The sequence below is a fragment of the Lissotriton vulgaris genome, chromosome 1_1, assembly GCF_964263255.1.
Source record: "Lissotriton vulgaris chromosome 1_1, aLisVul1.2, whole genome shotgun sequence".
NCBI classification, from domain to species: Eukaryota; Metazoa; Chordata; class Amphibia; order Caudata; family Salamandridae; genus Lissotriton; species Lissotriton vulgaris.
The window spans coordinates 476,481,019-476,496,198 of record NC_141685.1 but is presented as its reverse complement, the minus strand read 5'-3'; the positions used below and the strand labels follow the sequence as shown (position 1 = coordinate 476,496,198).

The following is a 15,180-nucleotide window of genomic DNA, read 5'->3' as shown; positions in this document are numbered from 1 at the left end:
TGTAATAGATTACAGGACGCTTGGAAATGATAAACTAATGGTAAAAAAAAACTGTATTGCATGGGTTTCTTCTGGGAATGAGATACACAGTTTTTTCAGACACTGAAGAGCTTGGAGGATCAGACTGGGGGTGTGAAATGTACTGTGCATGTCAATGATTTCCATATGTTTGAGAAGCCTGTGCATAGGAGGAAAAACTAAAGAGAATAGTGGGCAATGGACAGAGGCATTAAATAGCCATGCCTAGTTCAATATTTCATAACAAAAATCTTTAAACTTGATTGGCAAAACGATATGGCTAATCCTAGTATTAATAAAAAGCCCATACCAATCGATGTTCGGAAGCCCTAAAAGACTACCTTCAAAACCTCACAATTTTCTAAATAGAAGGGGTTTTCACTTTTGTGCATCCTTAACCTCTAGAAGAAATTGATTCCAGAGATGGACCCTGCCCATCTGTAACAATTTACCCAACTGTGAGAAAGTGCCTCTTTTGTGTGGACAAGCCCATTTATTTGTATACTGGTTTTGTGGGTCTTTAAACTCTGCCCACTAACAACTTTGGTATAGTTTTTTGGATCTTCACAACACTTTACAGACACCATGTTTAGCTTACACTTGATATTTTGAGTTTAATGCAAATGCATAAAGGGGTGAGTGCTGAAGGTGAGAGTGCTTGAAGGGAGGGGTCAAAATAGCAGCGTTTCTAATTTTAACTCAACTACAGACATTAAAGCTGAATGGACTTACTTCAGTCTTGGCAGGAGGCTAGAACTTTACTCAAGGATCTGCCGTCCCTTGGATTGGTGTAATCCGTTCAGTACTTTTAGAGAAATTTGTGGTACAAAAATGTGTTTGATGGGCTTGAATGGGTTAAAGATGGAGCTATTTGGACAGATTAGTCCATGGACAGTACTCAAACTCAATTTCGTGGACAGTCTACAGATCTATAGTTAAAAAAATAAAAGCCTCATCCCCAATTAAACAAGGGACCTTTTTTCTTCAGTCATCCAGTTCAAGTCAGTGGTCCACAAGTTGTACTTTCAGACTGATGAGCTTTTCACAACTAAACATATTTATTTATTTATTTATTTATAAAGTTTTATATAGCGCGAACTTGATCCCGAAGGATATCAGAGCGCTTTACAATTTGAGGCAAAGGTAACAAATCAGAACCTACTACAATCACGCCAAAGAGGATAAGCAGAGCATCCCTTGGCTCAATTGCACACATAGGGGGTAACCCCATATGTTTTTTTCTTTAGAAAAAAAAAAGCTTAATAAAAGGATTTTTTTTGCAGGGTTTTTGTCCCCGAGCTAGGGTTAGTGAGCATCTGAACTGGACCCAGAGGTTCATAATCCCTTTTCCTAGGCCTGAGGACCCAAGTGAGAGCTCTTGGACACTCGGTCTATAGGCCTCAAGTAAGAACTGTTTTTCAAACCCTGCAGAGAAGCAAGAGACCCACCCAGGGCCCATAGGTCCTTAAGGGTTTATAAACCAGATTATGGTTCACGAATCCCCCAAACAATAAAAACAAACAGCAATAGTAATAAAGAATATATACATAACAAAAAAAGAAATTACATGGCCCAAAACACAGTGGCAGTCGCCAGTATGTATTTAGTCATAGTTTCCACAGGAAGAACATTTTTTGTTTTTGATAATAACTTTGCTGATGTTTGATGAAGATGCACAAAACGTTCAAAAACAAAGGTTCATCCCCCTCAACTCCTTCCTGGAAAGTTTCACACTGATCTGTCAAGTAGCGGCCAAGAAAAGGTGGGGGCCTGAAAACACTAATTTCTTGTATGAATTCCCATGGGAAACTTTGCTTTCTGATCAAGAAAAAAAGGCTAAACAGAATTAAACCAAATTTAGCAGAAAGTTACAGCTTTACTCGGAAAGCTTGCTTTACTCAGAATGTTGTTTTTTTGTGGTTTGGTTTAAATCTATTTTCTTGTTCAAAGGTGCTCCGGTTGGGCTTGAATGGGTTAAAAAGTTATGTACATCTGGGTGGTCTGCCCTGTGGGACTCCCGCAATACCAAACTTTTAAGCAATATGGCCCTTTGATTGGCAAAGGGAGCTTTTTCTCCCGGTCCCACTATATCAAGCAAACTGATTTGCTGGCCGCAATCTTGAATATCATGTTGCTGCCATCGTAATAGAACTCAGGGACTGTGTCCTGAAAATGTTTAAAAATAGGGTCTAACGGGGGGTGGCATTGTAGGAACACACTGACCTCAGGCACTTGTTCGCCTCACCCCCTCCGAGCTAAAACAAAAAAAAGAAATTGGGGCCTCAGGAGCCACCCCTCAGCATTCATCGCCCATGGTACCACACTGGAGGGAGAGCTGGTACCAGAGGTCTGAGTGCAGGGCCTGGCCACATACTGTGCATTGCAAGGGTTGGCTGATGACAGTGGTTGGGTGTAGGGCCAGGGTAAAACCTGACCCTGTGCCAAAGACCGGTAGTGAATAGTCAAAGGCTATGTCCTGCAGAGATTTGCTGATAGCAAGCTTGCACGGCGGGGGTTGACTCATAGCAGAGAGCTGGGCGAAGGACCAGGCCAAAGCCCAAACCAACTCCCACAATTGAACAGTGTGGGCTGGCTGATAGTGAATAGTAGGGCTTGGAGCGTGGCCGAATGCCATGTTTTGAGTCCGATTCAGAAAAGGGGGTGGTGATGAACAGAGTGTCTGAATTAAGCAGACCACTCTTACCCAGTCCAAAGATCAGGGCTTGATCCATCACCGTTTTTTAGCTCACTGCACAATCCCAGCTCAGAACCTGGCTACATGCAAATTAGTCTGTTCCTGTCCCAGTGCATGATGGGAACAGGGCAAACCAAACTACCAAGCCAATTCTTATACTGGGAAGGAAACAAGCTTCCGGGGACCGGTTTCTGGCATTTCAGCCGTTGTCGGCCCGGCTTGCTTGAATCCTGATGGTGCAGTGAGCAAGGGACTCATGTCTGAGTATACCCTGCCACACCTATAGTGGCCAAAAACGATTTAGAAAAGGGGGTGGTGATGAACAGAGTGTCTGAGTTAAGCAGACCACTCTTACCCAGTCCAAATATCAGGGCTTGATCCATCACCGTTTTTTAGCTCAATGTACCATCCCAGCTCAGAACCTGGCTACATGCAAATTAGTCTGTTCCTGTCCCAGTGCATGACGGGAACAGGGCAAACCAAACTACCAAGCCAATTCTTATACTGGGAAGGAAACAAGCTTCCGGGGACCGGTTTCTGGCATTTCAGCCGTCGTCGTCCCGGCTTGCTTGAATCCTGATGGTGCAGTGAGCAAGGGACTCATGTCTGAGTATACCCTGCCACACCTATAGTGGCCAAAAACGATTCAGAAAAGGGGGTGGTGATGAACAGAGTGTCTGAATTAAGCAGACCACTCTTACCCAGTCCAAAGATCAGGGCTTGATCCATCACCGTTTTTTAGCTCACTGCACAATCCCAGCTCAGAACCTGGCTACATGAGCTAAAAAACGGTGATGGATCGTGCCCTGATCTGTTGACTGGGTACGAGTGTTCTGCTTAATTCAGATACTCTGTCCATCACCACCCCCTTTTCTGAATCGTTTTGTCCACCACAAGCGTGGAAGGGTATACTCAGATGTGAGTCCCTTGCTCACTGCACCATCAGGATTCAAGCAAGCCGGGCCGAAGACGGCTGTAATGCCAGAAACCGGTCCCCGGAAGCTTGTTTCCTTTCCAGTAAAAGAATTGGCTTGGTGGTTTGGTCTGCCCTGTTCCCATGATGCACTGGACCAGGGACAGACTAATTTGCATGTAGCCAGGTTCTGAGCTGGGATGGTGCAGTGAGCTAAAAAACGGTGATGGATCAAGCCCTGATCTGTTGACTGGGTACGAGTGTTCTGCTTAATTCAGATACTCTGTCCATCACCACCCCCTTTTCTGAATCGTTTTGTCCACCACAAGCGTGGAAGGGTATACTCAGATGTGAGTCCCTTGCTCACTGCACCATCAGGATTCAAGCAAGCCGGGCCGAAGACGGCTGTAATGCCAGAAACCGGTCCCCGGAAGCTTGTTTCCTTTCCAGTAAAAGAATTGGCTTGGTGGTTTGGTCTGCCCTGTTCCCATGATGCACTGGGCCAGGGACAGACTAATTTGCATGTAGCCAGGTTCTGAGCTGGGATGGTGCAGTGAGCTAAAAACGGTGATGGATCAAGCCCTGATCTGTTGACTGGGTACGAGTGTTCTGCTTAATTCAGATACTCTGTTCATCACCACCCCCCTTTTCTGAAATGTTTTGAGTCCAACCCCAGGTGCACCCGCCCGTAGAAAAGAAGAAAGCCAAAAACGTAGGAATTGTGATAGACAAAACACTCTCCATGTGCTCTCAGATTCAAAATCATCATCGTTACGTCACAGTCCGTTCAGCCCTTCACATATGTCTGAAAGAAGATCATTTTCATTAGCAAATACTTTCAAATTACCGCATGTGGAAGCAGATGGTAACATGTTACAAACCATAAAAGGTGAGCAAGATAGCAAATCTGTTTCTCCAAAATGTCTGTGCTTTATGCAATGGCAAGGTGAATTAGTATTCTGGCAGCACAGCATAGAAGAAGGGGGAGACAGGAGAGAAGTTTCAGTCACAAACTTTGATGAAAGCTAAGGGAATGCATAATTCAAATATAGGTTGAGCAGGCAGGTGTACAGATGATTTAAACCCTGCACTGGGGATACAGAGGAGGAGAGCATTTCAATATATATGCAGGTTCTATTAGACCTGCATCTATTAACTTCAAGCAATTTCTAGGGATTAGCAACAACAGCGGGTGGGATGCCACAGAATACATTTTTCAAGTTTTGTTCAAGTTCCTTTTGGCCATGTTGTCAAATATCAGCTCCTACATTGCCATCCCCAGCACAGCTCAGGAATTGAGCAATATGTAGATACAATTGTATAGGATGGCACAGTTTCTTCAGGTGGTTGGTAACATAGATGAGACTCAACTCTTGATCTGTCCACCCTCAGGTACGAAATAGCAAAACCCAAAACTTGCTAAACATTGAGGTTGTATGCAAGGTAGAGTGCATTATAAAGGATCTTGGGGCATGTTAACCTAGAAGTATATGTCACTCCTAGTTTATATTCTGTGGCCTATGCAATTGCCTGACTATGGGAGACATTAGAGGCAACATCATATTGGGCAAGTCATGTTTCATGTCCCATGATTCAATACAAACCATCACATTTCTCACAATGAATAGTCTCTGATTTGTGAAAGTGCATATTCCTTGCAAACCTGCCTCTTCAAGTTGTATCGGAATGCCATTATACCCAGTGAGATGAGATGCAACATAGAGCACAGACGTGGAAGGGTTGCGGTCGAGAATGCAATTGGACATTTGAATGGTAGATTCAAGTCCATAAGCAAGCTGCAGAAGGGCCTTGACACATAATGCAAAATGTACAATAATGCAAGATGCTTGTTTGCTGCTTTATTTTCCTGTTTATTCATAGGTAGGGTTATTCAAACAAAAAATAACTGCCATGAGTCGCTGGCACTCAATGTTACACAGTCTAAATGTATGCAAAAATACAAAAAATGTTTAAAATGTTTTGAATGTGGGGTTGTTATTCGGGGTCCCCGCTTCTGCGACTTCTTCACCCTCCCCATTGGGACTCCTAGTGCCATGTTCTGTATGAACGCATGGCACCGAAACACTACTGAGGCTAGAGTCCTCCTCACTTTGATGTGATAATTTGCTCTGCAGTATGTTCTTGCAAAGTCTGCAGGGATTTTACGGGCTGTCATTACTTACACTAGACTTTTGGCAACATTCTAGGTACATTGGGCTTTGTCATTTTGTATGTTTACTGCCCTTTGAGATAGGACACTGGTGGCATTGACCAATTTATCTCCTGACCTCACATGGCAGTCTGTCTTATCCAGTTTGTGGATATTGTGCTGATTTTAAGCTGAACGTATCATAGATAGAGGCACACAATGCAATGACAGATTCTGTTTGATTTTCAGCACTTTAGGGCAGTGATTTCAAGCCCTGCTGAATGCATGTGCCCAACATATCTCCCTTATTCTCCAGTGCCCGAATGGCTGCAGTTTGCTGCCACTGCACGGAAAGCATTGCTCCTTCTATGCCCTTGCTGGAGATAAATTCCCCTCCAACCTCACAGCAATAAGTGACATAGGAGGTCACACCTAGTCTGCAGCCCTTTATTAGTTTCTGTTGCATCAGTTGAGACCTTGTGTTGAAGTTTGTTAGGCACTTTGTAACATGAGACAGTTGGCTCTGTAGTGGAAGTGCTGGTAGGGACTATGTCATTAAGTCCTTCAGTATCTCCAACCTGGTCCTCTGCCTCCTCATCTCCTGGCTCTTTTGTGTCTTCTCTCAATGTATGTATCTGTTGTAATTCATTCTCTTATCTGATATTAATATCTTTATCATTGTATAAAGTAGTCATAGCTCTGTTACTGCTATGAGCTTTTATGGTATTTCCCCCCCCCCCCCCCTCATCTCCCCTTTAAATGGTGCATTCCAGCCGTTTGGGCTGAAGCTGGCTTTAAAATGTTGACAGGTGAATAATCCTTCGAGGCTTTTCGTGGAGGGTGCTTGGAGAGGCGGAGAGTGGAGATGAGTGATAAAGATTAATTTTACTCACCTGGTGTCCAGTGACTTTAACAGTATCCAAAGGGTAAATGTAAAATTGTTTTGTGTATGTGGTATGTTGAAGGTGATGACGTACATTGTGTAGCATCACAATTAAGGTTGAAGGTGTACATTGGTTCATGTAGATGTATGCATAAGTGATATACTTGGCCCTTTTGGCAGGTTCACCCCGAAACTTTTTGCGTTCTCCTAGCCTTTTTCTGTAACCTGGTTATTTAGGCCTCTGAGCACTTTAGCACGGTGGTCCAGTGTAAAGTGCGAGCGCTCTCTGTGTATGTGTGGTGAGACTGGCCTGCCCTCCCATAGGAATGCATGGGAATTATGTGTGTGCGTGGTAATTCTTGGTATGAGAGGAGTGCAGGGGTGAGTTTGGTATGTATGAACTCGTGAGGATAAATGCTGCGCAATGGTGTGCGCAGATTTATGGTGACTAGCAGAGAAATGCCACTTTTAGACGTTGGCATTTCTGTGTACTGTGTATCTGCCTGCCTGATGTGAATTGCATGTCTGGCTTGTGATTGACAGGAGCTGAGAGGCGTGGGTGGCTCCAGGTGACAGGGGGAAGTCTGCCCAGTGGTGAATAGGGACATCTGCATGCAGATGAGAGGGAGGAGTTGCACCTGGGACCTAAATAGGACTGTGCCTTTCCTCCACAATGCTGGTGCTGCCCCCTGTGGTGCGTCTGAGCACTGAGCTCCCACCTGACAAAGGAGAAAGGAGCTGAGCAAAACAAAGTGCTCCAAGGCTCCCCTGAACCAGTTGCATCTGGTTATCCCATGCCCTACACTTTGACACAAAGGATTAAGTAGTATAAATATAGAGGCTGTGACCCCATGAATTTGTTCAGTTCTGCAGTTCTGTTCCTGCCAGGGTGTGCTGGTGGAGGAGAAATGAGGGGAGACTCCAGGCGGGAGCCCACTCCGTTCTGGACTGTGCCGGGCAAAGAGGAGCGAAGGTATCGTCGGCGGGGCTCCCATTCCTGGAGAGAGCCCTGCATGCCTCCTAACTGAGAAGGGAGTGAGCAGCAGTAGGCAGGCAGGAGTCCACCCCACCTGCTCCCGTGTTGATGGGAGGTGACCAGCGTGCTGCGTTGGGTGTGAGGAGCCTCGTGGGCTCCATGAAAAAGTCCCGGGTCCCAGGAGGGGGCCCGGGCGAAGAGAGGTAGGTGTAGCCGGATCACTAGTGAGGCTCTCATGAGCGAGAGAGCCCCGTCTGCTGTTGTGATGTCTGGAGTACAGAGGAGCTCACCCCAGACCAGTCCGGTGAGTGGGAGCTCCAGGGGAGCTCAATGTTGGGGCCGATCGAGGCTGGCTGGCGGTGGTAGTATGGATCATCAATACAATAGGAGCTAAAAGGGGAACAAAAGGACAGCCAGCCCCGCACTCAACGCATTCAAAATCACTCAACAGCTGTCCCTGAATAGATACAACAAAAAAATCTTATTCCAGCCCGAGAGGGGTATTATAACCTCGTCCACGACTCCCTCTATGACCAATTGGTCACTATGCTGAAGTGTATCCTGATTCTAGAATAGACTACCATCAAAGACCCACCCATAAACTGAAGAAAGTGTGGAAAGGAGAGAAAGCACCTCACGGTTGCAACACCAAGGGGGATGCTGACTGGTACTCGCCAGCAAACCCACTTCTCATCATTGGTTGCTTTCTTTCCAAAAAAGAAATGTGTGTGCACTTGAAAGAAAAACCTCAATCAAATGAAACCAAACAATAGAAAGAACCTGAATGTGAATGCACTTCCTATATATGCTATAAAAATGCACGATTTTATGGACCCCGTGAGACTATACACAAAAAATCAACACCGCTAAAAATTGGTAAAGCTTACTTGCTTGTGATAACTTTTATTCAGTGCCGTAAGCTCTTCCAAATTAAAAATGGCTTATGTAGAGCCATAATCAATCATTATTAGCCAACATGTTTCATTGCTGTAACAAATTTCAAGCAACTTCTTCAGGGCTAGTGGGGCTCCAAATTAGACTTTCGTGAGAGGTTCACATCAAACCTATGATGGTAGTAAAAGACAAGAAAGACAGAAAGCGCCATCTGTAAATCACATAACACATAATCACCCAAAAGTGCCATGATTCTTCACAGAAGGAATTAAAAATGCCCGTACCATTAGGTTGCATCAGAACTGCATACCTGCCACCTTTTAAAAGCGGAGAACACGCGTCAGCTGACCGCGTACCCGCTTAGTGACCACCAAAGGGTCTTGTGACCTATAGGGATTAAAGAGACAGAGTAACTATGTAATTTCAATGTTGGCCCACATAGCCCCCACAGGAGCAGTGCACTCTTCCTCCACATCACACGTTATTTTAAAAAGAGGAGAATGTATTGTTTGTTCAGTGATTGTTAATACATCTAGCATCATCGTGGCTCATTCATCCATGTCACAAATGCTGCTGGTTTCACTCTACTATTGAGGCAGGCAATATTGCTATAACTGGTGTCAACACGGCACGTTTATTCGTATTAAACATGCTGCCACTTTCACACCATATCATAGCCCCATTGCTCTAATGTTGATACAAAAAATGCCAAGCAGTCACAGCACTGTGACTCCATGCTGGTGATAGTTGCTTGTTATAGAAGACGGGTATTCCGCTTTTAAAATACGTGGCAGACTGCTTGGCATTGTTTGTATCAACATTAGAGCGGGACCAGAGGCGCCTGTGAATTCCCAGCTGCCCAGCAAGTAGTGGGCAGCTGCACCGTTTAGGCCGCAATTCTTTGGGGGTATGTTGTTGAGCTAGGAGTGACATACACTTGTTTGCTCCATACTCTCCCAGCTGCCCAGCAAGAAGTGGGCAGCGGCAACGTTTAGGCCTGCGCAGAGTGCGCACCCTTGACTTGCGCTGCATTGGCAGCGCGTCCTGCCTTTTGAACATAGGGCGTTTGAGCCCCTGAGAGTTGGCCAGTTGGCCTGGGGGACTATTAGGTTTGTAGGGGGCCAGGCCCTAATGTGATTACAGGGTGCTAGGAAATGTAATGTATGTAGTATGATTTACGCACCCTGTGTTATACCTCTAAATGTTTTTTTTTTATTATGAGGTTGTTTTGCACATTATGGTTTATGCTAGGGAGATCATGTTCCCCTGAGATTATTTCCTAATGTGAGTTATACTTAGGAGGTTAGGGTCTAATGTGTTTACACTTATGAGAGGATTGCATATTGTGTTTATGCTTGTTAGGTTGGTGCAGAATGTAATTCGCTCCTAATGTGATACTGTGCATAATGTAGTTTATGTTACAGGCTGATGCTAAGTACAGTGATTACCAGTGGTTACTGGTTGTACAGTTATGGGATGTATTACTTCTACTATGTGCACTTTGTGATGATTCTGACAGTGGTCCAGTGAGCCCTGTCAGGTGTAAATAACCCTTGTAGATATGACCGAGTGCCAGGTGGTAGCATGCATAATATGTGTCTACTATCCTAATGTGTTATGAGAATACAAAGGCTATTTTTATATAACCTTGTGTGGAGTTCCTTTTGTACTGTGCCTGGGATGTTGTTGCTGTGTTCGTGCGCAAATGCTTTACACATGACCTACGGGATAAGCCTGACTGCTCGTGCCAAACTACCAAGGGGGTGAGCAGGGGTTATCTTTGGCGTGTAACTCCTTTACCCTGACTAGAGTGGTGGTTTCTGCCTGGCTTTGTCGCAAGCCCTAGCCAACCAGAAATCCCATTTCTAACAATAAGTATGATTCTTGAGACGTTTGCTATGGACACCCAATATTGTTAACAATTGTGCCCCTGCTTGATGTACCACACGTTCCAGAACATTGCACTGGTACAAGTGAAATTAAAATAGATGTGTATACTGAAGTGTTGATGAATCTTCATACATGCCTGTATGATATACTGCCACCTCTGAAGGTTCTTGTTAACATATCTGAAACAGTATATATTTACTTTACACCTGTTGGTGGCTCTGTAGTCATAGCCATATATGTGATGCTCTATCCTGTGACCGTATGAGGTGCTTCTTTTTTACCTCCTCCATCTCGTTCAATTGTTCTTCTCTGGTCCCACATATTGCCTTTCTCGTGCTAGCCTTCTTTTCTTTGGTTCAGGAGCATAAGTCATGCCACCTTGGTCTAACTTCTTCCTTTGTTCTTGAAGTTATACACACAGCATAGATGCATTCAAGAAATCTAATCCTGAATATTCTCTGGGTGACTTTTGGTTCAGTGATTGAGGACTTCCTAAAAAGCTGCAATTTGTGTCCCACGCGCTTTTCCTCTAATAAAGGAAGATCCTGCTCATGGAACTTGTACTTGTGTGTTCTGGCCCACTTCTCACATTCTGACTCTTGGGTTGCTATTTCCAGTACTCTTCAAACCTCACTTGTACTCCGCTTCTCTCCTATGCACCTATCTGGCCTCAGAAGGGGAAGGTTTAGCTCACTTCTGCTTGTGAAGTCATCAGTAGCTCCCAGCAGGACTTTCACAATTTACTGATTCAAAATGTTCTATTCTGTAAACTAAGAAATCTCTATTTGTGATTGTTATCGAATAACTAATTAGGAATTGCTAATGCCAGATTGCAATTTCTTAAAACGTGCTATTTTCACTTGCTGCTTCTTTTTACATTGTTATTTTGCAATTCTTTAAATGTGCCGTGTTACTAGTCTCAATTTCCAAATCTCAAATTACCATGTTTGGGCATAGGATCCCTATTTCACAAAATGTCCTTGAGAACACCACCAGCAACTCATACCTATAGATTTCTGTGGTATGTGGTCGAATGAAAGAAAACCCTGATCCTTCTTAGGGCCCAAATAGCAGAACTTGGCTTAATTCAGTTGTGTATAGGTTCATTAATCTTTTGTGTTTCTCATACGTGACAGGTGTACTTGATTGCAAACCAAAATTTGTGTAGTTTACCTAATTTACGTCTTTTAACCTAAGCCTATGACGGGAGATTCTGTACAGAACGAAGGATACATAGTTATAGAGGTAGTGTAAATGCACACTCGTGCATGATTCTTTCTTTTAATCATGTTATTTTATGTGAACACATCCTAGCCCTTGCACTACCTGTAAAGTCTGGGCTGTAGAGGACACTTTCCCAAAATCCCTGCAGTACTTAAGTAGGCACAGGTTCAGCAGTGCAACTGAATGCTTGTCAATAACAAATCACCATTTTTAAAAGTGTTCACCAGACTGATAAAGCCACCTCTCAACAGAAGCCATTTTCCTGCTCCCAAACCCATGCTTGTCACTGTAAAATTCCAGCCAGTGAATAATTTTCTGCAGTGCTCGTTGCCATTTCCGTTAGGTGTTCAAAACGTTTTAAATTAGTCTCATTGGTGGGTTTGCATGTAATATTCCACTTAGTGAATTAAGAGACTACAGGGACAAAACGTGTTTCCTTTCCTACTATCACTAACTATACAAATCTAGTTTGGCAGTAAACGAAATAGGAAACCTAATTCAGAAACCAATGTCTTGTCCCAATTCTCACACACAAGTGAACATGTGATGTCATCATGAGGGAATATACTAGATATGCCACTGGAGTCAGAAACGTTAAGATCCAAATAAGGATAACAGTCAAATTATATTTAACACAATTGAAGTGTTACCTTATTTCTTCTTTATGTAAATGAATCTGAAATGTTTCGCAGGTACTTGTTCTCTTACATTATTCTAAAATGGCAGGGGCATGCACAAAAATATTTTTCAACATATTTTGGCACAATAACCATGCAGATCAGCACAAAGGTCTATTCACCAATGGAGTTGGCATGAAAATATAACAAATGTGAATACTTCTTTGGAACTGGCTAATTTAGGAAAACAGAGAGAAGAAAATGTCCCTTTGTACATGTTGTGATCCATGTGTAAGCTACATCGCAAGCAGCTCAGAATCTCTTTAAATGTGATATGGGGGAAACTATTTTGTTATAAAATAAATTGTGATGAATTAGTATTGCTTACCAATGTCCTGTCTAGGGACAGATCCCCAAGACCTTGTCCTAAATGTTCAAAAGTATGGTTAGAAATATCTGTTTATTAAACATAAAAACCATAAGTAGAATTGTTTAGATACATTATTCGACTCGAAAGGTGAAGTGATAAGATGTGGACCACAGAATATTTTATGTTGTGGGGTTCGTATATTTGATTATGCTTTCCTTTTATTGTATTGTTTTTAATGCACAGATATGTGACTGTATTTGATGTCTGCTTTAATAATTATTATTTTATACTATGCATTATTTAACATAAAAAAATTGTGCTTTACTTACTTGTCTTTTTCACCTGTTAGGCAGAATTCCTGTTTGGCTAACTGGAAGTCTCCTGAGATGTGGCCCCGGGTTATTTGAAGTTGGATCAGAGCAGTTCTATCATTTGTTTGATGGGCAGGCCCTATTGCACAAATTTGATTTTAAAGAGGGCCATGTTACATATCACAGAAAGTAAGTTGAAACGATTTAAACTGTTTCTTAAACTGTGAATATAAACCTTATGGTTTTAGCTAGCAGCAGATGTGTTTGTTGGGACACAACAAGTTAACAAAAAAAATGATTTCAGAATAAATTTAATTTAAAAGGATATGAACGTCTGAGGAGTGAGTAGCATTTATTGAAATTACCAACTAAAACATGTTGAATTTGAAAGCATATAGAATTTAAAATATCTTAAGGCTGCAGTCGTAATCTGGATGAGCTGCTCCATCAGTGGTGTACAAAAGAACCTCTGAGATCTGTGCAGTGCAATTATCAACGCAGGACACACCAGTTGTCTAGATTTGGATTACATGACAAAAAATAATGTGTTTTTGGAACGGCATTATTCTAGAGATTTTTAATACGCTCTGTATAATTCAAGATGGTGTCTTGAATATAAAAAGCAATGGTTTTGCCTGTCATCTCTCAAAACAATTCAAATAAGTATTGGGAGAGTCAATATGTCAAGCCTTTCACAGTATTAAAGTATGAACTGCACCAGTGCTTTTCATTATTTTGTTTATCAATTGCCTGACTGCTGCTAATTGCTAATGGGTCACTTGGTTCTGTTTTATCTCTCCCTTGCTTATTCATATCTTTTTATTTTACCATTCTGAGAAGCCCTTTTGCCATGGTGGAATAGTAAAGTTTAAAAATAGCCAAAATGGTCACCTGTACGTTTTTGCATGTAAGCTAATGCGAAAGAAACTTAAACCGTTCCATGTCAGCAACCATTTTGACTTTTTTGTTTTTTACTTTGCACTTCCAAGAAAAATAAATTATGTGGTAGCAGAAAGAATGACAACAGAGGCAGGAAAAATTAGAATACTGTGCTTTTCAGGAGTGGGTTAGAGAAAATTTGAAGCAATCCCTGTATCAAATGCATAACAATAGGCAAATATGTTATCATGAAGAGAAGTTGAAAATGACAGAAAAGAAATTCAGATTTGAGATTCAATAGTTAATCATTGACATAATGGTAAGTATTAAAATTAAATGACAAGTTGATGGAGAAGAGTAGTGTAAAATGGGAAGAATGAGGTATCATTATTAGATAATTGACGACCACCAAAGAAGAATAAACAAACTGCAGAGTATCACATTTCCCAGTGATAGAGAAGGCACAGTTCAAAAGATGGGAGTGGGTGGTTTCCCAAAAAATGGTTAAAATGCTGAAGGCAAGTGTGAAGTATGAAGATCAGGATGATTCAATGTTTCAAAGGGTGACGAAAGGTCTAGTAAAGGAGAATCTAAGAAAGCTTGCCATCAAGATTTGGGGAGAAAATTACAGAGCTGCCAGGTTTCAGTATAATGTCCTAGCCAAAAGCTAGATTGTGTTGGACATTTTACGATGGAAGAGTGAAATAATAAGTCAAACCACTGCTAATATTTAAAAGAATTATAGTAGATGTGAAAGAGAGTAGCATTTAGAAGTATTGAGGATCAAGTAGTTATATTTTAAACAGATAGAGATCAGTAGCTGATTTTAATAAAGCTGAAAAAAATGTCATTGTAAGAGAAGAACTGGAGAGTGGTTTGTCATGAAAGTATTAAACGATTGGACCATGGCACCAGTAAGAGCGTCCACTGGAAAGGTATTAAGAATAGCATGGAAATGCACAGAAAAGTCACAACAAGAGACAAAGCAACAAAAAAGAGTCAAATTCTGGTGATTGCGAACAAGGAGTGACAAAAGATGAATATGATATGAGCATAGAAAAAAACACTGATTAAATCAATTTTACCATGTAAACTAGGAAGCGATCACAGCACTCATGATAAGAATTGTTCAGGTGGAAGTAGATGATCAAGAGAAGAGAAAATTGTTATACTAAATAAAAAAAAAGAGTGATGGATGGAAGACTTCCTTTGTGACTGCCAGTTTTGAAAAGTACATGGTATGTAGATTAAGAAAGGAAACACGTATTTCATGCATTTGTCTTTAAAAATAGGGATGGTTCAAGAATGAGACATGTTTGAGTAGTTTTAACTGATGGCTTCACAACCTTCCAAGGATAAAG

At 42.1% G+C, this 15,180-nt stretch overlaps 1 protein-coding gene across 1 annotated transcript in view; it reads left to right on the top strand.

The window, feature by feature from the left end:
- The window catches only part of RPE65 (retinoid isomerohydrolase RPE65), a 171,167-nt gene that overhangs the window by 30,129 nt on the left and 125,858 nt on the right, over positions 1-15,180 (top strand). The window contains exon 3 of the mRNA XM_086936250.1: positions 12,979-13,129. Within this exon, the coding sequence (XP_086792376.1) occupies positions 12,979-13,129 (151 nt within the window). The remainder of the gene's footprint in view (positions 1-12,978; positions 13,130-15,180) is intronic.